At 41.4% G+C, this 25,161-nt stretch overlaps 1 protein-coding gene across 1 annotated transcript in view; it reads right to left on the bottom strand.

Annotated features, from left to right (window-relative positions):
• LOC146859088 (myeloperoxidase-like) overlaps positions 1-25,161 on the bottom strand; it is a 139,159-nt gene that overhangs the window by 80,659 nt on the left and 33,339 nt on the right. Inside the window, exons 6-8 of the mRNA XM_085649741.1 lie at positions 19,682-19,811; positions 5,822-6,028; positions 2,376-2,691 (exon numbers count right to left, since the gene is read on the bottom strand). Coding sequence (XP_085505867.1) covers positions 2,376-2,691; positions 5,822-6,028; positions 19,682-19,811 — 653 coding nt within the window. The remainder of the gene's footprint in view (positions 1-2,375; positions 2,692-5,821; positions 6,029-19,681; positions 19,812-25,161) is intronic.

Raw genomic sequence — 25,161 nt, 5'->3', positions numbered from 1 at the left:
CTAATGGTGAATTGGATCCTTGCTCGTCCTCTGCGGATGCAATACTGGCCATCATGCTAGCAGCTGCTGAGAGGGATGGATTTGAACATGTTTGATCCCTTATGTTGATGAGAGGGGTGCTAACAGAACACTCATCTGCGTTAGCTGGGAACAGCAATGTTATGTCTACTCCTCAGAACATTTAAACAATCTGTCACTTTCAGCAGTTAAGATTTTTCAATTTGGCTATTTTTTTACTTACTAAATTGCTTTTAGAATGAAGTCTTTTTATTCACCTTTTTCTACTGGTTTTTAATACAATTTGCCTTTCTCAATGCTTTTACTATTAATGACGCACAATGTTTTTATAATTTTAGATTATATAATAAATCTACATTTTTAGCATAAGTTTTACGATGTTTTTTAGTCGCCTTATGTCCAAGGAGTGGGAGTTAAGTGGTCACATTAGGCCTGGGTGAGTATACCTCCATTTTACATGTTCATGGTTTAAAGTTGACATCTTTTCTTGAATGTTGACATTTGACACACATCTGCTTGCATGCCTGTATGGATAATATTCTCTGAAATGACGTTGCACAAAATGTTGATGTTTGTTATTATTCGCTTGGCTACAGCTTGTCAGGATAGAATGAATAATGACAGCCTGACTGGTATTTCGGGATGGCACCACTGGTGAAGTTTATTACATAAAAGACAACAATCCTTGGTTTAATTAGAGGAGCATTTCTCTGACACTGTTGAGGTCGCCCCATGCTGGATTTTGCACCCTAGCTGAATCCTATTTACCTCCTGATAAGGATGGTGCCCAGCTCTAAACCAAGACATGGTCTAAGATTAAACGTACCAAGCATAACAATAACTGTAGTTATATGCAAGCATATAATCTATGTAACAGCACAATGGTTGAATTGATCATTTTCTTTATCACTCTTGTGATGCTGATTACTATGTTTTGATTCCTGCTATTGATAATTGCAGCGCACATATATATTGCTTCAAAAAATATTTAAAATGCCTATTTCTTGTATCTCCATTTGGGCATGCATGAGTTACCAAACGAAAGGGTTATAGCTCTATTTCCATAATTTCCTTGGGGAGTCAGGGTTGTCATGTTCTAAGATTGCACATACCAAATTTCACCTTGCTAGGTTAGGGGTACAGATGGTGCACTGTGAGCTAGCGACGACTACTGTACCCTGATAGTGTGCATGTACTCAGTCGAGCACAGTGTTGGCGTTTATATTGTCTAACATATGCACAGTTTTACAATGAAAGTATTAACTGTTCGACAACCTCTCCTCTAGAAGAATTGTGATTCAATTGCTAGTTCTCTCAACTGAAACTCTCTTTATATAAGTTCCCCTTAAGTACTTAATCAAAAGACTTCAAGTTGTCCAAAATGTGGCAGAAAGAAATCTGCTCAACGTCCCAAAACACACCTCCAGTGAAAATGGCTTGGCCTCCATTCATTGGCTCCTCATTGAGGAAAGGATAACATTCAAAACACTCTGTTTAGCATTTAAAATTTAAAGCGCTTCACTCCAAAGGACCCCACTTGATGAGGGCATTATTGACTGCATACTTCCCAAGCAGGGCACTAAGGGGCACATGCATCAAGGTACGATTTTGCGAGTCCTTAATTGCGATTATTAAAGAATCGCAATTATGGACTCGCAAAAGCCTATGCATGTAGGAATTTGTATAAAAATAGCAATACCTAAACAATCCTTAACGGCGACTCGCAATTTGCGAGTCATAATTAAGGAATGGTTCCCCATTCATTCCTATGGGCCTACAGGCCCTTAGGAATTAATGGGAGATTGAATGCGCAATTTGCGAGTACCAATAGGTACTCCCAAATTGTGAATGCAATGTCAAGGGTGTCAAAAGGACACCCTGTTGCACCCCTGAAAATATGATGTGCACCCATGTTGCATGAAACTGTAAAAAATGCAATTTAGTGCATTTTTCAACGTTTTCGCAAACTACCGACCAGTTTAATTGCTCAGTAATTTGCAGCCCCAAATAGCGAAATCGCTATTTTAAAGTGTTTCTTGCATTGCATTAAAGGAATCGCAAATTACGATTCCTTAAATGCAATTGCAATTTGAGAAATCGCAATTAATTGCGAATTCTTAAATTGCTAGTGCCTTGAACCCTGATGCATCGCAAAAGCCCTTTTTGCGGGTGCAAACAGCCGATTTTTGCGAATCACACCATTTGCCCTCGCAAAAATGGTTGATGCATGTGCCTGTAAGATCTTCTACCGCCTGACTCCTGAAGGTGCCCCAAATTCACAGAATTAGATGTTAACAGAAGGCGATATATAAAATGAAGTGCACAAATCCACTGTAAGCAGAAAGAATGCTACTCACCACTCAGGAAACAGGGTATGCCTGAAGATCTGTTGGTTAGGACACAGAAGTCTGGTTCCATGGTATCAAAGGGAAGATACTCTCGGCCATTATCAGTAAATCTCTGGTTAACAGCCAACAGCCCAAACTGGTTTGTCAAATTCCTAAGTCTGGTAGCCGTTGGCATGTCACTTCCATACACCTGGCTACCATCAATAAATGATGTCAGAATGTTAACCTGTTCACGAACATTTGATCCTTCATTACATGCTGGAGCTGACCGGAATAAAGGAATGCAGTCACTTCTGTTTGTAATCCTTGGATCATTGGGTGGAATCTGCATTAAAAACATCACAGAAGAAGACAATCTGTTACTCTGATAAATAATATTATGGCAATTTTTATAGGATGCGATGACACCATGGGACAAATGCATAAGGTGAACTGCAATTAGAGTATAAATGTCCCTTTGTAGGAACTGGAGATGTGGTAGGTACTCAGATGACCTATCTTTTGATAGAGCTTGCTAAATGAGTTGCTAGAGGCAGAGATAGGGTAGTGGGTTGCGGTGTGGTTATTGGCAGTCGAGAAAGGGCAATGGCTTTAAAGGTATAGTTCTTATGTGGGTTGCATGGATGGAAGGAGAAGGCTTGAAATCTAAGAGGATGAGTTTTTGTATGTAGGCATAGGTTAATTGTTCTTTGTATGCATTAGCACAGTTGAATATATAAACATGCCACTAGGGGAAAGTAGAGGCAGAAATCATGTATGGGTTCTATGGGTAAAACTTTGAAAGTAGTGATCATAAATTTCCATGTATAGATTATAAGAAGCAGAGATACAGTAGGGTGGTGTTCATTGATTGGTTACTGGAACTGGAGATATAGGGCCATGAGTAAGCGAATAATTTGGTTGATTGTAAAGAGCATTGAAAGCAAAACTGTGAAACCTCTTTGGTAGTTCCCTGGATAGGTTAATGGCGGAGAAGATCTTGACATCCTATACAGTATTTATTTATTTATTTATTTGTTTATTCAATCTTTAAACAACTTTTATTAGCATTCTAGGGTGCATTTATATGTTGTCCCCTAAAATAGAAGATTCTGTGTTTTAGTTTCAGGAATTAACATTTTCAGGGCACACAGATAAGTTGTCACAAGTGGCAATATAGCGATGGATGTATCAAATGGTTAATGACATTGAACATTTAGAAGATATTTGTTAGACAATTGGAATCCATTGACGGAGCCCCATTGGAATTTTAGTGGAAGTGGAGACATAGTGCTGGTATTGTTTTTGCCTATTGGATGTAAAGGTATTACGGCCCAATTTATTATAAGAGAGCAATTCCTGACAGATAAACTATAGCAGAGTAGTCTTTCATAAATCCAGAATGACTGGCGCAGTGCAACATTTTCAGGATATATATATAATATATAAATTAGTTCAATGTACAGTCACTCTGTGCAAATTTGTTGTTAGTGGATATCCTGAAATTCTGCCAAGAATCCCACTCCCTGGGCTATAGGTTGTACATTCCTGACTTATAAAGTAAGGTGCAGATTTAAAGCCTGGCTATCTTGATTTTTGAGGTCAGATTGAAATTTAAAATCTCTAATAAATAATATGTATTACTTTCACATGTTTTGTAAACCAAAGCAATCTCCAGCTATGATATCAGAGTACTGTACTTAATAATGCAACAACTGAGTTCATAAAAAACAATGAAGGCTGTGTTAAAAATAGCAACCTTATGACACCAGATCATATATTATCAATTGATGACAAACCTAGAATATCATAAGTTTAAAGATGTTTTAAGAAGGAGAAATTTAGCATGTTTCCTAAACACCATCAAACTGGAGGAGATCCAGAGCTCTACAGAAGTCCGCTATAGCGTTTAAGATCTGTTCCAGAGAAAGCCTAAGAAATTGTATGGCATTATTCTAGCCAGTTGGATGGAGAACAAGGTATAGTTCCCTGACCCTGTCCAGACTGAGTGCTATTTTTTAGAAATAGCAGATGATTCTTCCAAAATATTTTGCTATACAAGGAACACATACATCACTAACAGGATTTAGACAGTAAGGTGTTGATAGATCTAAAGGCTATTTCACGGAAACATATGTGTGGTGACTCTATAAAATGGCAAACAACAAAATACTCGGGTCTAGGATGCTAAACCAATGAAACAAACTGAACTGAAGAGTCTTGGAATATTCTTTATTAGGATGAAAACCCGCACCCGCCAATGGTAGCATGCACAAAAAATAGTGGAGTGGGCTATAACTCCCAAACAAACATCATTATGTGGCCTTAAGCGAGGCTTTCACTAGCTGGCTGGTTCTCGACCCCGATACAGTGAAAGGCTTGTTTAAAGCTACATAACGGTGAAGACCCTGAGTTCCTCACCAGGGCTAAACTCAAGCAGACACTAAAGACCGACCATTGTGGGTCCAGCAGAAGTGGATTTCCTTAACTGTTTTGGCAGCTACTTGTTTCACATACTTATTCCTTTACATTTTTTGGGGGGGGGGGGTTGTGATTTTTGTTTCGCACAGTATGGCAGAAGTGTCTAATTATTAAGTTCTGATGACTGGCACTATACCTACGGCAGAAACATGTTAACCAAATAGGACATTTCCACAGCAGATTGAAGTCTCCTCACTGCAAAATCACTTGTGGCATATTTTTAATTCGACCCCCAACAAATAAGAATAAAGCCTAACATTTGTGGATTATTTAGTTTTAATTCACTTGTTTTTCATCTCTCTTGTACACTTTGCATTATCCACACACAATACTGTCCTATATAGGATCCTACCAAAAACATCCAAAGAGCTCATCCCAATTCATTTGGGAGTTGTAGCTCACACCATAATGGGTGATGGTTTTTTTCCTAAAAAAGGAATATCTCAAGAATCCTGAGTTCAGCTTTTTCATTAGTTTAGCATCCTAGATCCGGGTATTTTGTTGTGTTTGTGATTAATAGCTTGGGGAGCCAACACCAGTTCGTCTTAAAACCTCCCTTGGCTCTTTTGGTGTGTTTGTGACTCTATAAAATGAGCAGTTTTGTGGTGGTTTTATGAACATAAAATGGTGGAGCCTCTCCTATACAATTTTCTCTAACATCAAGTCCATCCAATGGTTTTCCTGATAGCAGAGCCATCAGCACTATGTCAATTGGAAAGCCACAGTCCTTTGACATCTGAAAGAGGTGCAGGAACCAAGTGGAGGGTGGCTGGGGCATCTGCAGAATATTTGGGAATATCTCAAGATCACTATTCTCTAGAGAAAAGCCTTAATGTTTCATTTAATCATGACATTATTTGATAGCTTTTTTAATCAATACCTTGGCCCATTCAATGTTAAATGATTGCATTATGCAAAGAAGTTGAGCAGCTGATGGAAGCCTAATCCTATCATGCATACAGATATGGTATGATGAACAGTGGTATGCATATTACCCTTAATGGAAAGCAAGGTGGTGCTTTGACACAGGTGTGTTCACAGTCCAGGCCCTCGGCAAAGGTAATTTTGGCTGGAGTGTCTGGGGAAAGGTCCAGGTCATGGTCTGTCCACTGACCAAACTGCATGAAGGTGAGTGACCGTTCATTATCCAGTGTGATTTCATTGTTTGGAAACCGGACAATCTGGTTTGAAACCGCACGTGCCTGGAATAAAGAACAGAAAAAGATTATGGCCCTTCGGAGCAGACACTGCAGGCTTCAAGCAGCAGGGCAGTCCTCTGTAGTACAAGGCAGTCCTTTTAGGGGGTCATCCGCTGAGCCAGGAGTGAACTGAAGAGTGGATCTGAGAGTCCTATTTTCATACCTGGTGCCAGCTTTTAAGTGGGAGAAACATCTGGAGTTTTCCCCCATGGATGGCTTTGGAATTTCCTTCCTCCCTCCCCAGGCCCCAAGGTGTCTGGAGGGACAATAGCCTGGTGTCAAGTTCTTTGTGAGTGTTCTGAGGCAGCACCTTTGAAATGTAAGAGGGGCAGAAAGCAGGTCGGCCCCTCCCATCCTTGCCTGGTGGATCCCTTTGTGACACTGTGTAGGAGGGATATACAAAGGCTAACTGTCAACTACACCTAATCAGGTGACCCAAGACACAAGTTGAAGGCACCAAATAAATGGTTAGGAGTAGGACAAGATAATGCTATTTTTCTAAAAGTGGTATTTTCAAAATTGTGACTTAAAATCCGAATTTACCATTGAAGAGGATTGTAAATTCCGATTAATCAGAAAGCAAACATGGTATTTACCTGTTCCCAAATAAAAGTTATCACTTATTAAATTAATGATTTAACTTGATGTTATACTAGGGGCGAGGTAGTCCTCACAGTAGTGAAAAACTAATTTAGGAGTTTTTCACTACCAGCACATGTAAAACTTAAATGTAAATGCTCAACTTTTTAAATACAATGCACTACTGGTGGCTGCTTGCATTGAAAAGTGGTGGGGCAATATGGCAAATATATCGACCCACTTTCAGGCACTCTTGGAAGCCAGGAATGCCCTTAGGTGCAACTCTAAAGTTCTGAATTGTGGTCCGTTATGAACAGTATTTTTAATTGGCCATGATTAGAAGCTCTATAGTTGAGGCTGAAGGCAGTGTGAGTTTCTCACACTTGCTAACAGTGTGTACAAATAAATATAACAATTTTAAATTAAAAAAATGTACTTACCTAAACCTCTCCGGTCACGCAGTCTGTGGCAAAAAAGCAGAAAGGTGTCTCAGAGCCAACTCCCCTAACTAATCCAGACACTGCTCTCATGCTGTCAACCAGCATGAGAGAAGTGCCAGGATTGGTTGGACCATGGGCCTGTGCCTGCTTTCCAACCAGCTATCTTATTCAGCTTGGGTCGGAGATGTTTAAAGTGCGCATGGCAAGCTGCCCGTCGCAAGACAGCCGTCCAAAGTGACATACGCACTTTAAACTCCTCCTCCCCTGCTGCCAGTCAGCAGCAATAGCCCCACACCAACACTTGGGTCGGGCAGGCCGGCTGCACTTGAGCATAAAATAGTAATAAAAAATGTTATTACCATTTTACTTTTTATGTTTCCCACACTGGCAGCAGGGTGGGCAACACTCCATCCTAATGGAGGAATTGCTGCTCCATTGCGCCATGCCCTATGAGCTGTTTTCAGCCTACTCTTTGGTAATGGTGTATATGCATTAAAAAGTAAGGTTTAGGCCTGGCAAAAGGTTTATTTAGCCACGTCTAATAGGCGGTTTAGAACTGCGTATAGGCTGCAGTGGTAGCCCTGAGACATGTTTAAAAAGGGTACTTTAGTGGATGGCACAATGAGTGCTGCAGGTCCATTAGCAGCATTTAATTTACAGGCTCATGGTACATGTAGTATCATATAAGAGGGACTTACAAGTAAATTAAATGTGCCAATCAGGTGTACCACATTTTAGGGGGAGAGAACAAGCACTTTAGCACTGCTTAGCAGTGGTAAAGAGCACAGAGTTCTAAAAGCCAACGTAAACTTGGGAAACAGGAGAGGTGAAGGCAAAACATTTAGCAGAGAGGGCCAAGTTAAACAGTATTGTATGAACAAACACTCTTACATGTAGTCACCAGAAGGTAGGCACAGTTAAGACCTGCTTTCCATAGGAAAAGCATTTTTTGTTTAGCCAATAACTTTGGCGTCGTTTTATGAATCTTCACGAAAAGTTAAAAATTACTACGACACTCAGTTCAGCTGCCATGTTGAAAGTTTCAGGGCGATTCGTAAAGCGGGGGCTGAGAAAAAGGACGGACCCAAAACGCTTTTTCCCAATGAAATTCCCCATTGGGATTTTGAACGCGGTTATAGCCCAAACAGTTGGATTGAATTACACCATTTTGGCTGAAGGGTAGCTCTTGGTCCAGAAAGAGCCCTTTTTGGTATTTTGTGTAAATCTGTTCAGTAGTTTTTGAGGTATTAAACGAAAAAGAAATATAGATATCTAGGGTTGTGGATCCACATAAACATCAAAGCCCTAATTGGCTGGCCGCAACCAGAGAGAAAAGTTACGGCTACCAATTTATGTATCGGGAAAAGGCCCCTGGGGCTGAAATGTAGGCTTCAATTTATATTAAGGGGTCAGGGCAGAGGTTCCATGTCCTCATGTTTGTGTTACATAGGTGTTAAAAGTAAATATTATGGGCAAGAATTTGCCTACAAATGTTTTTTTGCCATGTGTGAGATCCTCGGATCCAGCCCGTGTACATCTGTGACAGATCAACGGATCCCGCAGCGAATTAAAAAATAAATATAAACTCTCAAACCCATTCACCTACCCATGCAGGTGCTCTCACAATCACTAACAAGTCAATTCAGGTGCTCTCACACCCACTTACAGACCTACTCAGACAGTCAAATCCACTCACAGACCCACACAGACACTCTCACACCCATCAAAGACCTACTCAAACACTCTCACACACCCACTCACAGACCCACACAGACACTCACACAACCAGTTAGAGTCCCACACAATCACATACTCACTCAAAAACCCATGCAGGAAGTCTCACACTCACTCACAGACCTACTAAAATGCTCTCATTCCCACTCACAGACCTACTTAAATACTCTCATACACCCACTCACAGAACCACACAGACACTCACACCCCCGTCATGGTTCTACACAGACACTCACTCACTCACAGATGCATGCAGGTGCTCTCACCCCACACATGGCCTACTCATGCTCTCACACCCACTCACAGACCCAAGCAAGTGCTCTCATACCCACTCACTGACCTACTCATGCATTCTTACATCCTCTCACTGACCCACACAGACACTTCCACACCCTCTCACAGACCCATACAAATACTCTCACAGACCCACAGACACTCAGATTCAAACATACTCTCACACTCACTCACAGACTTACACAGACACTAACACGCACCCATAGAGACACTCTCACACCCATCCATACTAACACACACCCACTCACAGACTCACACACACTCTACACCTACTCAGAGTCTAACACAGAGACTGGCACCCCCATTTACAGCCCCACTCGGATACTCATACACCCACCCAGACCCACATAGACACTCTCACACCCACTAACAAATCCACTCAATGTCTCATACCCACTAACAGATGTATTGACACACTCCCACACCAACTTGCAGACCAACTCAAACACTTTGACACCCACTCAGACACTCACACACCCACTCAAACTCCTACACAGAAACTCACAGACACATCCTTAAGTATTTCTGGTGTGCGCTGGATGTGTGCTTTTGGTTTATGAATCCATGATGGCATCACCCCACAAGCAGTGCGCCAGTGGTGTAAAAAGGGTGTGGCCTCGGACCACCTCTCTGTAATCCAGCTCTGTGGTGCTTACTGGAGGTACCTAGTGGGCTAGTTGGCCCCCAGGGACCCGCAGTATTCAAGGAGAATTAATTCCCCAACTTACAACACACCAGGGGGGCGCGTTTGCAGAGTGGTCAAGGGAGGCGGCGTGGCCTCCAGCGATATGCCGGCTTTTTAAAAATGTTGTTTTTTGGAAGGGGGTTGGGTGTTTCCCCCCTTCCCTTTATTATTTTTAGGCCTTGAGGGCCCCATCCCCCAGGGCCTGTGCATTTTTTTTTTTTAAATACAGTAGCGCGTGCCCATTCCCAAGGACCATTTCGGCCACATATGTAATATTTTTTTTTCATTATTTCCCCAGGAACCCCATCCCCCGGGGGGGGGGGGTGGGGGGGGGTGCCTCGATGTTTTTTTTTTACATTTATTATTTTTTTTTTAATTAGGGGGGGGTCACTTCTGGCCCTGGGGACCCCATCCCCCGGGGCCTGACCTCCATATTGGGGACCATCACGCCGGCTCCCCGCCTCCTGCGGGAGCCGCATTGCTTTTCGGCAAGGGGAGCTGCTAACATGCAGCTCCCCTTGGCCAAAAGCAATTCTGCTTTTCTTAGTTGAAGCGAGAGCAGGTTTCGCAGCTCTTGCTTCAACAAAGCCCTGCCATAGCAAACAGCAATGTCCCGGGGAGGGGCACCCCACGTCATTGCAGGAGCCGGCCTTAGGGGTGGCGTTCCCCAGGGCCATCAAGGGCCCCTGGAGGGGGGCCGCGTGACCCCCCTCCCTACATTTGTAAAGCCCCAGGGAATTGGTGGCCCCCGGGGGGCCATAACGGACCCTCGAAATTAAATGAACAGTGCCCCAGGGAGGTGGTGGTCCCCAGGACAGTGCGGGGGGGGGTTCGAGCCCCCCACACACATTACTAATTTTAGCCTCGGGGAGGTGGCGTGCCCTGGGCTTGGGGAGCCCGTGAGGCCCCCGATCGTATTTCAATAAAGCCCTGGGGAGGTGGCTGTCCCGGGGGCTTGGGGGGGGCCCGTCAGCCCCCCCCACCCTTTTATAATAAAGCCCTGGGGAGGTGGCGGTTTTTCAATGTTTCTGTCACCTTTTTCCCGTCTCCCTTCGTCCGAGGCACAAGATGGCTGCCAACACTTCCTGGTTTGAAGTTTGAAACGATTCCGCCATAACGTGTTTCGGCAGTTGCCTGCCTTGATCACATGACAACTTTGTGTTCTTTGGTCACCCTATTTAAAGTGACAGTGCACGATAGCCAATTCATGGATATATATATATATATGTGTGTGTGTGTGTGTCTAGGTATATATATATATATATATATATATATATATATATATATATGTATGTATGTATGTATGTATATTATCTACTGGCGGTCGCCAGTAGATAGTTATAGTTAGGACCGTGTTTCCATAGGAAATCCGCAACATTCTATTTGGAATAACTTTGGTGCCGATTGACGAATCCTCGCGAAATTCTCAAAATAGGTGGGGCGCTCCGCTCCGCTCCCTCCCTGAAAGTCTCGGGGGGATTCGTCAAGCGGGGGCTGAGAAAAAGGGGGGGTCCCAAAATGCGTTTTCCCCATGCATTTTTCCATAGGACCTTTAGTCCGAGCTACAGCCCGAACGGCTGAACAGAATTACTTGAAATGTGGCAGAGAGGTAGCCCTCAGGTCAGGGATGTGCCTTTTGAAGGTCTTGTGTAAATCTGTTCAGTATTTCCTGAGAAAATAGCATTTAAATCAATATATATCTATAGGCGCGCTCCGAGCGCGTACCGTAAGCTTACCGTACGCGCACGCCGCCGTGCGCGAGCGCGATTCTGATTGGTTGTTAGATCTTAGTAAACATTCGAATCGGTCGAAACCAGGAAGTGTCGGCAGCCATTTTGTCTCTCGCAGTCTGAGAGGGTGAAAAACAAAGGTGGAGAACGTGAAAAGGGGGCAGGGTGGACAGTTCCTGACCCCCTAGCCTTTGTCAGGGGGTCCCAGAAGGACCCCCAAGGGCAAAAATGAATTGTAATTTTCTTTCGAAAAATCGCGGAATGCGCGTAGCATACGCGCACGGCGTAAACGGAAAAATTCCGCGAACTTCGCGTAACGCAATCCTCTGCTGATGACGTCAGATATTACATCACTGATGACATATGTGTTTTTCTGAAAAATAAATATTTGTAATATATGTATAGCTAAAAATTAATGGAAGAAGACATGGGTAAATAAGTGTCTAAATACAGTAATGTAATATCTGACGTCATCAGCAGAGGATTGCGGTCACGTGAGTTATAGTTGCCTGCACTAACTATAACGGGGGAATTTCATTGATTTTTCACGAGTGAAATGTCCTACTAACTATAACATGTGTGAAACCTATGGTTTTTTAAGTGAATTTGCAAGGTTTTTTAAATGCTAATTCCTAACTATAACGTGTGTGAAAGCTATGGTTTTTTCACTGAATATATATATATATATATATATATATATATATATATACACACATACACACACGGCTGGGTCTTACTCATGGCTAACAGACTTAGTAAACGAGTACAAACAGTAAAATAAATTGTTTTAATGGTCGTGTATGTCACCAAATGACGATAAACCCGCATGGCACGCATGGGGGGACAAGATGGGGATCCAAAAAGAATAATGAAAGAACTTGAATAAATGAGAGTGGGAAAAGTGTATCCCTGAGAAAATATATTGAAAGTCAACAAGTTCCTAGAGGTCTGCGAATATTGGTGTTACCTACCCACAATGATATGGATCGGGACCTGTTAGTTACATGGCAATCAGACACCAGGGAATGCTCCATGAAATTAATGAATACATTAGTCATAAATGCAGAACGCAAACTGTCAAATACCTCTGAAAGAATAAAAGATCCAGAAAAAAATCTGAAAAATACGGTGAAACAGAGAAAGGTCAAAAAGTGTCTACAGAACTAGAAAAAATAATAGGTAAGCATGAAAAGGAGGTGCAAATGAACAAATTGAAAAAATTTAACAGGGATAAAACAGACTATGCAATGGGGAGAATCTACATGCATGCACTTCATGCACTTCATGACAGACAAAGAATATATCAGATGTGAGACATAGCAGATCCACCATCAAGTGTGGAGAGTTTAGACGTTAGCACCAGTGATGAAGGTACCTCCTCAACTCTTACAAAACGGAATTTTTCCAGGGAACTAAGTCTCCCCCAAATGACAGGGGCTCAATGAATCAATCAATCAAAAAGGACAAGAAGGAGTAGGAAGAGGAAAACGTGGCAGAGGAGGAATGAAATTTGATAAAGTGCAAAATAACAATGGAAGATGATCTAGTGATCACTCTTTCAAGTAGGCCATTGGAAATGAAACATAAGGAATTACTTAACAAAGGTCTCTCTTTTTGTCCCCATATCGGTACAGATTTGGCGAGTGCGAGGATCGATCGCTATAAATTTTGTAGGAAATTGAAATTAAGGAAACAATTTGAAACAAGAAAACATGAAAAATGGGGCATGATATACTACAATTGAGAATACTAACTGATCTAGAAGATGAATTGCGTATTGAGGGAGATGAGGGCAGTACCAACTCTTTTACTGATTAAGATTTGTGCACAACAATGAATATAGACACATGCATATTCGTGAGCAGAAGAAAGGAGAATAAATCTAGATTTTGCCCCCATTTACCACCTCAGAACAAAATTGACCTCTTTCAAGAGCTAGTTTTGATGGCCTTAGGAATATAGCAACAAAAGGAAATAAGGCTTGTCACTATGGTTACAAAGGAAACATGACTAAGAATGATTGGTCTGCTTTGAAATAACTACAAGGAAACCAGGATATTATAGTTAAACCTTCTGATAAAGGTGGGAAAATCGTAATTATGGACAAGAACATGTACATGTTAGAGGCAAAAAGGCAGCTGGATAATCGTGATCATTATGAAAGGTTAACAAAAGATCCAATGAAAGAAATAATGCAGATTTTTCATTGAGAGAATGGCGTGATCAAGAAATGAGCAATTGATATTACCTAGCATATACTTTCTCCCAAAAGTACATAAGAATATCAACAACCGGCCAGATCTCCCCATTGTAAGTTCTTACAAATCATTAGAGAATGCCTCTAGATTTGTAGACGTATTTTTATTTCCATACCTGTCTAGTTTTCTGTCTTGCATAAGAGATTCAATGGATTTTCTAAACAGAATAAATGCAATCCCTTGGAAACAAGATTATATCATGGTGACGGTAGATGGAGTATACCATATGGACAATTTTTAAGAGTGAAAAACTACTGCTTGGAGGAGAAAGACTTTGACGAACAGTCAAGAGAGATGGCCCCAAGGTTCTTAAGATGTGGCTACACTTTTTCAGTTTTAGCTGATGCCCTAAAGAGAACCAAACAAAGGAATAGACACCATTTTTTGATACCAAAAAAGAAAAAGAATTCAATGGAAAATGGGAAAACCAGATACATCATGGATTTTAACGAATCAGAAAAGGAGATCAAAACATTGATTAAGAGCAATACGGAACAAGATGAAGACCTAAAAGATTATCTTCTGAACCATCCAAATATAAAATATCGAAAAATGGCATCACTGATAGATATTTTGGTTCAAAATTTTATGACCAACCAGAGAAAAACATCTAACTGGTTACCAACCAAGAAATCTGGTTTTTACAAATGTAAACATGTAAAAACAATAAACTACTTTCAATCTAGTAGATGGAAAGACTACAATTATCAAGGAATATATACATTGTGAAAGTGCACTTGTAATATATGTATGAGAATGCAAATATGGAATGAAATACATAGGGAGTACCATTAATAAATTGAAGCTTCGAATTCTGCAACATATACGGGCATTTTACCTATGTCATTACAAAACACATGTGGTACAAATACAATGAGGACATGAGCAAGTTTGTATTTTATGGTATTCAACACATTGGGCCCACTGCACAGAACTAACTTAAGACAAAATCCTAAACTTACTACCATTTTGGTATTCACAGAAGGCACTTACTCATTTTGGTATTCACAGAATGCACTTACTCATTTCGGTATTCACAGAAGTTAGTAGTCCTAACTTTAGGACTCCTAAATGCCTTCTGTGAATACCAAAAGTCTTAAAGTTATGATTTTTCTCAGTTTATGAGTAGTAAAGTTAGGAGTCCCACAGGGACCCCCAGCACCAAAAAATCCATTTGATTTTTTTATTTTCAGCAGGATTCGCGTTGGATCCACGAATCCCTTTGAAAGGTTTGTTTAATTAGGCCTCTGGGTGGTCTAGGTCCCAGGGTAATGATCTAAATACATGCGGGGGCCCACACAAGCCCCGGGAAATGCCACCTCCCACGGGCTAATTTTGTTAAATGCGGGGGGTCACGTGGCCCCCCACAGCCCTGGGGACCGCCACCTCCCCGGGGCTACATTAAGAAGATGCATGAGGGTTCTCCAGTCCCCCACCGAGCCCCAGGGACCATCACCTCCTTGAGGATATATTAGAAAATAAAGTGGAGTCGTAAATAGCCGTGGGGAGCACCACCCCTCAAGGTCAGCTCCAGCAAAGTCCCGGGGTGCTCACCCCTGGGACACTGCGATTTGCTATGGGATACAAGTGCAAACAAGTGCTGCACGCACCCCAACCCCTTTAAAAACATAAAGTAAGGCCTAGCCCCCGGGGCTTGGGTCGCCGGGCCAAAATTGGCATCGGAAGGGAGGAAGTGCACCCCCTCCCATTTTATTTTATTTAAAAAAATAAAAAATGGCTCAGGCCCCGGAGAATGTGGTCCCCATGGCTCAAAATGGTCAAGGGAAGTGGGGCCACACAGCCTCTCTTCCTAAAAAATAAAGGAAGCCGGCAACTTCCCGGAGGCCCGCCCCCTTTCTCCAGTACTCTGCAAATGCTCCTCCTGGCGCGCTCTTGGTTGGGGGATTAAGTCCCCTTCGATGCTGAGGGTCCTTAGGGGCCAACTAGCCCACCTGTTACCTCCAGTAATCCCAACACAGAGGAATTGCTGAGAGCTGGTCGGAGGCCACGCCCATTTTTACACCACTCTGCAAATGCACCTCTTGGCGCACTGCTGGTGGGGCGATGAGGTCCCCTTGCGTCCTGAGGACCTCAGGACTAAAGTGGACTTCATCTTCCAAGCAGCAGTGCGCCAGGAAATTCAGACATCAGTGATGTCATTTGAGATGTCATCAGCGATGTCATCAGTAATGTCACTGACCATGTAATGAGTGATGATATATGTGACGTTATCAACAGTGCATTGCGGGAGCGTGAGTGATAGTTAGCTAAGCTAACTATAAGAACTGAATTTTTCTGGTTTTGTGCAAGTGAAATGTCAGACTAACTAATACCTCCCTGTAATCTTTGTTTTTTTTTACGTGACTATATATATATATATATATATATATATATATATATATATATATATATATATCAGGGACACTGGGCATTTTCTAACTAAACTGAGGGATGTTGAATTGGAGGAGGATTTTCTTTTAATAGCGATGGACATTAGTTCTTTATATACCAGTATTTACCACTGTGATGGTATTAATGCAATTTGTTATTATTTGGATAAAAGAAACATAGTCATGTACGAACACAAAAAAATGTTGGTCAAAATGATAGAGATTTGCTTGACACATAACTTCTTCTTATTTAACAGGGAAGTGTTCCAGCAAATACGTGGAGTGGCGATGGGGGCATGCTTTTCCCCTAGCTATGCCTGTTTACACGTGGGCTGGTGGGAGGAGCATGTCCTGAGGACCACCCACCAAGATATTTTCGACCAGCATGTTCTCCATTGGTGGAGATTCATTGATGACGTGTGTCTGATCTGGAAAGGTCCTATTGAAACAGCCAAAAGATTTGTAAATGATTTGAACATTAATGCACTGAATCTTAAATTTACATAAGATATTATTGACAATAAGATACAATTTTTAGATGTTGAGATTTTTGTAAAGGAAAACAAGATTCACACCAAATTACATAGGAAAACAACAGCTGGAAATTCAGTGCTTCATGCGAACAGCTCACACCCCCAACACCTTATACAAAGTATTCCCTATGGGGAATTCTTAAGAATTAAGCGTATCTGCAGTTATGAAAGTGACCTCAAACAATGTCAAGCTGAAGCTTTCGAAAGGTTTATAACTAGAGGGTATAAAGCTGCTGATCTTATAACAGCCTGTGACAAAGCAAACAGTGTAATTGATGTTAGTTTTTTAAATGTTTTACCTGAGATTCCAAGTTCACCTAGGCAGATCAATGAAAGCACGGACATTTTGGCTACTGAATCCATTGACAACATAAGACTAATAACCAACTTTTGTTGGCAAGAGAGACAAGTTCGTAAAATTTTATACAAAAATTGGCCAATCATTCTTTCGGATATAACGTTGTCTCGAATTATGCCTAAACTACCTAGCCTAACATTTAGAAGGGCACCCTCAATGAGGGATGCACTGGTAAGGAACAGTCCAGAAATCATAGCTTCAAATAGTTGGCTCTCAGCAAGATCAGGTCTTTAGGTGTAGTTCATGCCGTGCATGTAAATTTGGAAAAAATGTTTCGCAGTATGTTACAGCTTTTAGTCCAGAACCAGTTAAAATACAAGGACATTATACTTGCAGAACAGATTTTGCCATATATGTCCTAGAATGTACTTGCCACTTACTTTATATGGGCAGTACGAAATTACAGGTATATAACAGAATATTACAACATCTTAGAACAGTTGTGAATATCTGATCCCAATTATCCTGTGGCACGGCATCTTAAACTTGTTCATAATAACAACCTAAATGATCTTAGTTATTATGTCATTAGTGCAGTACCTAAGAATATAAGAGGAGGCAATCGTGAGAAAAGGTTGCTACAGGTAGAATCAGAATTCATTATGTTGCTTGACACTAAAATGCCGAATGGACTTAACAACAGTGATGATTTGCACAACTTTTTATAACTTTCTATTGTATGACAAGATGGACTTCAGGTTTGCTTTTGGATTGGTGTGTATTCTTCTTTCATGTTCCGAGTTTTAGTCTGAGCTCCCCTAGATTTTATCTGGTTTTTGAGTAAGGTTTATTGCCGGTTTAAGGTTCTGAGAGTTTTATCGTAATCATGAAAATTGTTGTGTTTTATTGTATTAAACCATCTGGCTGCTATATTTATGTTCTTTTAGATTGTAGCTCAACACCCTTTATGTACTGGTAGGGTGATGTTTTAATCTCGTTTTTACTGGGTTTTCCGGGACTTTTTGCCGGCTTTTAACATTAGAATACCAGTTTGACATTAATGAGTGGGAACTTAGTTCTAAAAACCCAAGCTTTTGTTATACCACAATTATGTCACTCATTTGATTATTGTCCTGTCTCTATATATATTTATGCATGTATTTATTTATAGGTATATATTTATTTATATATGGAACATTGGGTGTTGTAACTATACAAAAACCTGTGCATATTTTGCCTTTTTCTCAATAGGTTCAAGAAACTGAATACTCTGGATAATGAGATCAAAATACTTATTTGAGAAAAAAAAAACGAAAAAAACCCAGAGAGAAAGCACTAAGAGAACGAAATAAGAATATGATTTAAGGGACGTCTGTATTAATGCTGCTATGTTTGTATATATTTATGTAATGCACTTTCACACAAGCACTTTTTTGCATATTTTGCACATTATTATATACCATTTAGTGACTGAAAAGACTTATGTTTATAAGTGTTAACGGTGAATCTAGTACAATGCAAAATGAGGATACCTGCATCCCTTCCCTTTTTTTCTGTACATATGATTTTAATCAGCAAAAACCTTCAAGAATAAGCACTAGCTATAATTTTTCTTAATAGGTTTTGCTACTTTAGAATTAATTTCTATTTACATCAGTACAATTATTTGAGATTGATGCCATGAACTTATGAGCACTCTGCCATTATTCAGGTTTAATTTAACATATCTCAATATGAGGAGTTTGAGCATGATGCAATATGGTAAAACCAGTATGTCCGACAAATGAAACTGGCCTTTTTCTATGTTAATACTTGTGTCTTTAACTAATTGGTTTGAATGTATCATGTGCTTTTTAAGTTCTACGCTATATATACATTGTGATAGGTCCAGCGTGTCATGTGATCAAGACTGCCGTTGGGCAGTCGAAACGCGTCAGGCTGGGCACTTGCTTCTAAATACTTTTTGCACTAGCACTTTGAAAATCTGCATAATAAAAAGAAACTTTCGTTACCACGCTGGAGGTCCGTACCTGTTCTTGGATTAAGACTGATCGTTTCAGGATTGTGGTTTCTCTTTATTATTGTATTAATTTTGTACTTAATCTCTAAACCTTTTGTTGATTTTTACTTTATTAATTTTTATTAATTATTTTATGTATTCATTTCGATTGGCATTTAATCTATTTTAAATTATTTAATTTCAATATGCTATTATTTTTCAATTCAACCTCTATGTTTGTCGCCTTCACCACTTCCCTGTGTTTCCAATATATATAAATATTTAACTGTACTGACCTGGGAAGTACTGTCCTATGTGATGTAATGACTCTTGATGTAAATGTAGCAAACTGCGAATGTATTGCGTGCAGTGTCATGGCGGTGCACTACTTAAGTGATGATGTCTAAGTGAAATGTGGTGAGGGAGAGTGTGCAAGAGTCAGTAGGGTCTGGAGGCTGAGCAAACAAGTCTTTGCTCCAAGTGGGGTGTCCTACCTACGTTTTACTTCTTCCTCTTGGAGCACATATGACACCTGATATAATCAAAGGGTAACCTGCTTGGTTTGGTGATTCCGTTCTACGGAAAGTGTTTCCAACAGCTCCTCTGCTATCTGGGAGCAAAAGAACTCCCCTTGTCTCCACTGGGCTTCCCATCGGACATGTCACAAAGCTGAAGCCCCTCCTACTTCACCATGGGTCCAGCCCCTCATACTGTACCAGAGGGAGCGCAAATCCGTTTATTCTTCTGTTCTCTGTCCATCCTATGGGGAGCGAACGGCCATCTTCATATTCTGCAGGAAGCAAACGAGCAAACGCCCTGTTTGAAGCACCGAGAAGTCGATTCCTCCTACAACGAGAATGGAAGACACGTGCAAGGAACGCTGGGATTAGGCACTGCTAATAATCTTAATGGTGAACATTGCACGGCAAACCATATTGAGGTAGCCACCTAACAAATGCTGCTTTGCAGAACAGTTTGTGAATAGGGGGTTTTGAGGCACAGTAATAAAAGTCTATTGCGTTTAAATTAATTGAATCAGATGCAAAAGAATCACAGGAAAAAACAACTGACTTTGGCTTTTAAAATAATTTATTTAGACAATGAAGTTCATTAAAGTGCCAAGTACAAGAAACAAAGAATTGTGCAAACATACATTGGTTAAAATTAAATGTGTGCAAATAACAGAATCTCATTGTGCAATGAGGTCAATTCATCTAAAGCATAAAACAGATAAATTCATAACATAATAAAAATCACGGCATTTGTAAAGCGCCAACTAACCACCCCTAAGGGTCTCAAGGCGCTGTGGGCCGTCGGGGAGATTAAGTGAGCTACTTCCCAGAGTCACGTGCTGGGCTGAGCCACTGCCGGCGATCGAACCGCGAGCCCCGTGCTCTGGATGCAGCCGCCCTAGCCGCTGCGCCACACCTAGACTTTTACAGTGAGGTTACAGCAAATGCTGAGAAAAAAAAGCTCTGGGCCTTTCTCCATATGTACACACAGGTAGTTTTGAAAGTCAGATAGGATTTGTATGCCCTGATGTTGGCTGGTCTGTTTCTACTTTTAATCTATGCAGCAATTTACAAACATTTTGAACGTCTGAGGTGAAGGTTGACGGCATTTCATTACGGTTGATACATCTGCGTGGTCAGCAAGTAGGTCAAACCGGAGGGTAGTTGTAAAGTGCGGAGATTGTAAAGTGCCAGATGCTATAAATATTGAAATGCTGCGTGTTCAATAGAGATACTGTCACAAGCTGACTCTATGCTATGGATTTCTAATTTGGGAGGATAGGTAATGCTTCTACCAGGGTCGTCCGAATCCAGTAGTAAACTTGCGCTGGCCCATACTAAAGTGTCTACATTTACCTAACAGCCTGCCCTCTATTCCTGCAACTTGTTAGGGTTTGCAAGCAGCAGCCATACAAGGGCAGAAAAAGTCATCAAATCAGTATCTAATCAGATGTCTAGGGGCCTCGGAGCTCGAGCACACACTACTGACTTCACTCAGAGGATCTGGGGTTAAAAATCGAGCAATGAGCAATCTTTAACAAGTGTGTCCCTTTAAGCTATCAAATGATTCAAATTGATGCTTTAAATGTGATAAGTGGCCAGTTGGGAACCTCCTGTGATATCCAGATAGTGGCGACCATCCACTGCTTGCTTGCATATCTGGGCCTTTTATACTGAGGCAGCAGCTCCAAGCAGGCTTGCTGCAGCGACTGGGCTCCTAAGTGCTTTATCCGCTCTGTCCAGCACTTTTATGAGGCTGGCAATTGCTTGCGGGTGAGCCTAATTCAAAATAAATGTAACAGCTGCTGGAATGGTCCATGTCCCTGGTTTAATCAGGAAATGGTGAAGCAGTCTTCTGCGCTCATCTAGTAAAAGAACAAGGGCAATCCAAAACGGAGTGCTTGCCAAAAGAGGGGATCCTAGCATTGAAAGAAAGAAGAATTGCAACTTGCTAGAAGAACCTAAAAACGAAGGTATTAACCAGCAAGCTAGGCATGCCATGCCTTGGGAATGTCTTTGGGAACATTGTTCCATCTTTTGGCGGCTGGATACAAAAAGCTCTCCCTACAACCCCTACTGCAGGAGCCGAGGCATGCTGCTGGACTTGGCATGTGTCCTCGAAGCAAAGGTAACGATAGGCGCTGCCTGGTTTTGCATAAAAGTGAGGCATGTTCTGAGCATTCATAGTTTCACAAAGACTTGCATCAATGATGGTCAGTCGTGTGAGGGGATGACAGCCTGATTCAGTTGAAACCCTTCAGGCAGTGAGTTGAGGAACTACAAACCAAGTTAACCTAGGAGTTCAATGCTTGGTTCACATAGGTTGTTTGACTCTGCAGGAATGTTGCGCTCTTTGATCTCAATAGAAGGGTGATCTATATATTGTTTCATGTAAACCTGTTTACAGTATCATGCTGTCTCAACTAGTTCTGCTTCATCTAACTTTAGATCAGGCCATATGGAATGTGAAAGAGGAAGAGAACAGCCTAAAAATCACTTTTACGTTTTATGGTAATGTGCAATCATTTACTGTACGTGCAAAAGTAGCGATACATGCGGTAGGTTAGCACACATGTCAACCAGTGGTGAAGATGAGCAACAGTGCTGAGGAACTCAGCAGGTTAAGCAAGGCCAATGTGATGTAAAGTCAACCCAACCAATGAAATACAGTTCAACAGCCAAGTCAAGTAGTTGCCTGACTTTGGAGCTCCAGGCAAACATGGCTGTTCCCTCTTCATAGGGGAGCCTTGTTTCTTCTGTGTTTTTAAACTAAAACTGTAAGGGCATATTTACCTACATTTTAAGTAACACAGGGCAGCAAGCAAAGTTGCTGAGCTGTGTTGCGTGAAAGGGAAACAGCAGAAATGTACCATATCAACTAAGATCTGGCATATTTCTGCTGTCTCTAGTGCCGGCACACTGTGTGTTGCCTAGCACCAATGTAGGCTCCCTTGCAAGATGGTGCAAAGGTGCCTGTGTTACAGGCAGGATTGTTTTTTTGCAGGAAGGGGAATGCGCCAAAATCCATAGGCGAATGCATGAGAATGTCCATGCTCCTCCCATGGAACACGACGCTAACACATTGAAATACAAGGCAGCATTGCTTTACTTTTTGGGGAAAATCCCACGCAAAGCCTTGCAAATCTGATTTGTGTGGACTTGTAAATTAGAAATAACATTTTGCGTTGTGGCTGCACCAAAAAATGTGCATCCAGGACGCAAATCTGCTGTTGCTGGGAAGCCAAGCAAGTGAACACTGTGATTGGTGAAACTCAGCCCTTAAGGCAACCAAACACCATAGCAATGTGACCTGTTATAGCTATGTGTTTAATCCAAAACTGTAGTGTTTTTGCACTTTACTCAACATCTCTACCATAAATTCGCTATCACTTGGAAGCCAAGCAGGAGATTGGTGGACTTCTTTCACTGTAGACGTGGCATAGCAACTAAGGAGCACTCTAAGTGCTCAAGCCCAGCTTTTACGGTAAATACACATTTGAGTAGTGTGATGATGATGCATGCTTTGCACACAAACCTCATCACCATATAACAAGGGGCAGGGATAGGCAACTGCTGGGTTCACCGTACAAATGTGTATCATTTTAAAGGAATTGTCCATCCCTTGGGGCTGAGGGAATGGCAAGCAACTTTTTGATAATCATACATCAGACTCTCCACTCTAAATAGAGCAGGCAGTCTGATGTCATTACTTTGGCGGCCCTTACTCTGCCAGCATGTCAGAATAAGCTTTCTAATAGTGCAGTCAGAGAGGGCACCACCATTGGAAAAATGAAGACTTTCCCAAATCTAGAACAGAATGGGTCGACCATCACTTTGGAGATAGGGTATTCTGACACATTTATTGTGGAGTGCCCTATCCTCCAGGCTCTGAGTTGAATCTCAGATTATTTGAAAATGATTCAAAAGATTTTCATGAAAGAACTCATGCTTTATTTGTTTTAGGCTCCTAAAAGCACACTAGACGTCAATTATACATTACATTTCCAATTGAATATGTCTGTGAAGTTAAAGCTCTTAAAGTAATGGTTTGGCCTATTTTAGGTAGGAGACATCCACCAGAGCTTGAAAGTAGAAAGATGAAGTTCTAACTGCGGATTTTGTGAACAATGGTCTGAATCTTAGATGTATATTGCTTGTTGTTATCCAGTTTTTACTTCATACAAAAGAAAATATCTATAAATAGCCATGTTAAGGTTATGGATCCAATATTGTAAGGAGGCCGTTGTGAGAAATAGGGTTGTTTGTTGAGGGGGTGTGAGCCCTTCTCAAGCAAAAGCCAAGATCGCTGTCGGGGTGAACCACAAAAGTCACCAAATGAACCTGTGCTTAATCCGCTTTGTAGCTTGGCACAGACTTAATTTAGAGGCGATGTGCAAAGTATTTATGCTGCACTTAAACAGTCCTACTTCCGCAGGTATCAGGGCAGCAGAGCAGTCCCTCTTGCAGTAGAACAGATGGGCTGTCCTTCTTGCAGCAGAGCATGAGGGCAGCAGATCAGACCTTCTTCTGAGTCTTTCACAAGTCCAGAAGTGATCTGAAGAGTGGGTCTGAGTGTCTCCTTTTTATACCTGGTGCCTACTTTGAAGTGGGAGTAGCTTCTGGAATTTCTCCCTACGGAGGTGTCTGGAATTTCCTGCCTCCCTGTCCTGGTCCCAGTCTGTCTGGCGGCACAATAGGCTAGTGTGGATTCCATTGTGTGTGAGCTGAGGCAGTGCCTTTGAAGTGTAAATGTGGTAGGTGAGAACTACACCCGCCCCAATCAAGTCAGAGATGGCCTCTCCTGCCAGCACCCAGACCCTCCTTTGTAATACTGTCTGGAAGGAATAAACAAAAGTCAATTGCCAACTGCACCTAGTCATGTGACTGAGAAGCAGGCTGCAGGCACCAAATAGTTAAGCCAGGAAAATGCCAACTTTCTAAATAGACCTCATATACCTAATAAGACAGGACAACCCAATATTTCCCCAGGGAGCTGGGTAATGCAATCTACAAAATAAAAAAGTTCCCGGAGGATTTATTTATACTTAACTTGATTTTGTGCTGGTCATGAAAATGTTCCCTATGCATTACATACATTTCTCTATCATGTACTGTACACATGACATATTGATATGTATGTATAAAGATTGCTTCAACATAACGTCACATCCATTATACAAAGTTTCAATGAAAATAAACATATTATGTGCAGCTGTACAATAGGATGACAACACTGACACCACCTTCCAATCCCTGCAGTTAGATAACATCCCTTCAATCTGGAGATCAAAGGAAGCGTAATAATCCTCCTAACGTTACAGGTTAGAGAGGACAGATCTGTTCTCTCTAACATCATCACTGTCACCGTTTGGTGTTTTCAGTCCTTCTCCAAGAGTTGAAAGATGATGTTTTGTATTAAATGGACTGTGGAGTAATGTGCCTGTAAAGTTTTTTGTTTGAATGTCTTGAGCTTTCATAGGAAGTATTCAACATTCCTTGACCCACTTGTGAACCACAGATTTTCAGTTTCAAAGCCAAGTAGAACAGTGTGGAGTTGTGAAGGGCTTTCTGAGCACAGCAGGCAGCCTTAAAATGTGCTCTTGCTCTGATAGGGAGCCAGTTAAGATTGAGAAGAACAGGAGATGTGTGGTCAGATTTCTTGTATCTTGAAACAAAGCAGATAG

The sequence above is a fragment of the Triturus cristatus genome, chromosome 3_2, assembly GCF_964204655.1.
Source record: "Triturus cristatus chromosome 3_2, aTriCri1.1, whole genome shotgun sequence".
In the NCBI taxonomy this organism is placed as follows: domain Eukaryota; kingdom Metazoa; phylum Chordata; class Amphibia; order Caudata; family Salamandridae; genus Triturus; species Triturus cristatus.
The sequence above is the reverse complement of the archived record's forward strand: the minus strand, read 5'-3'. Positions and strand labels throughout refer to the sequence as shown.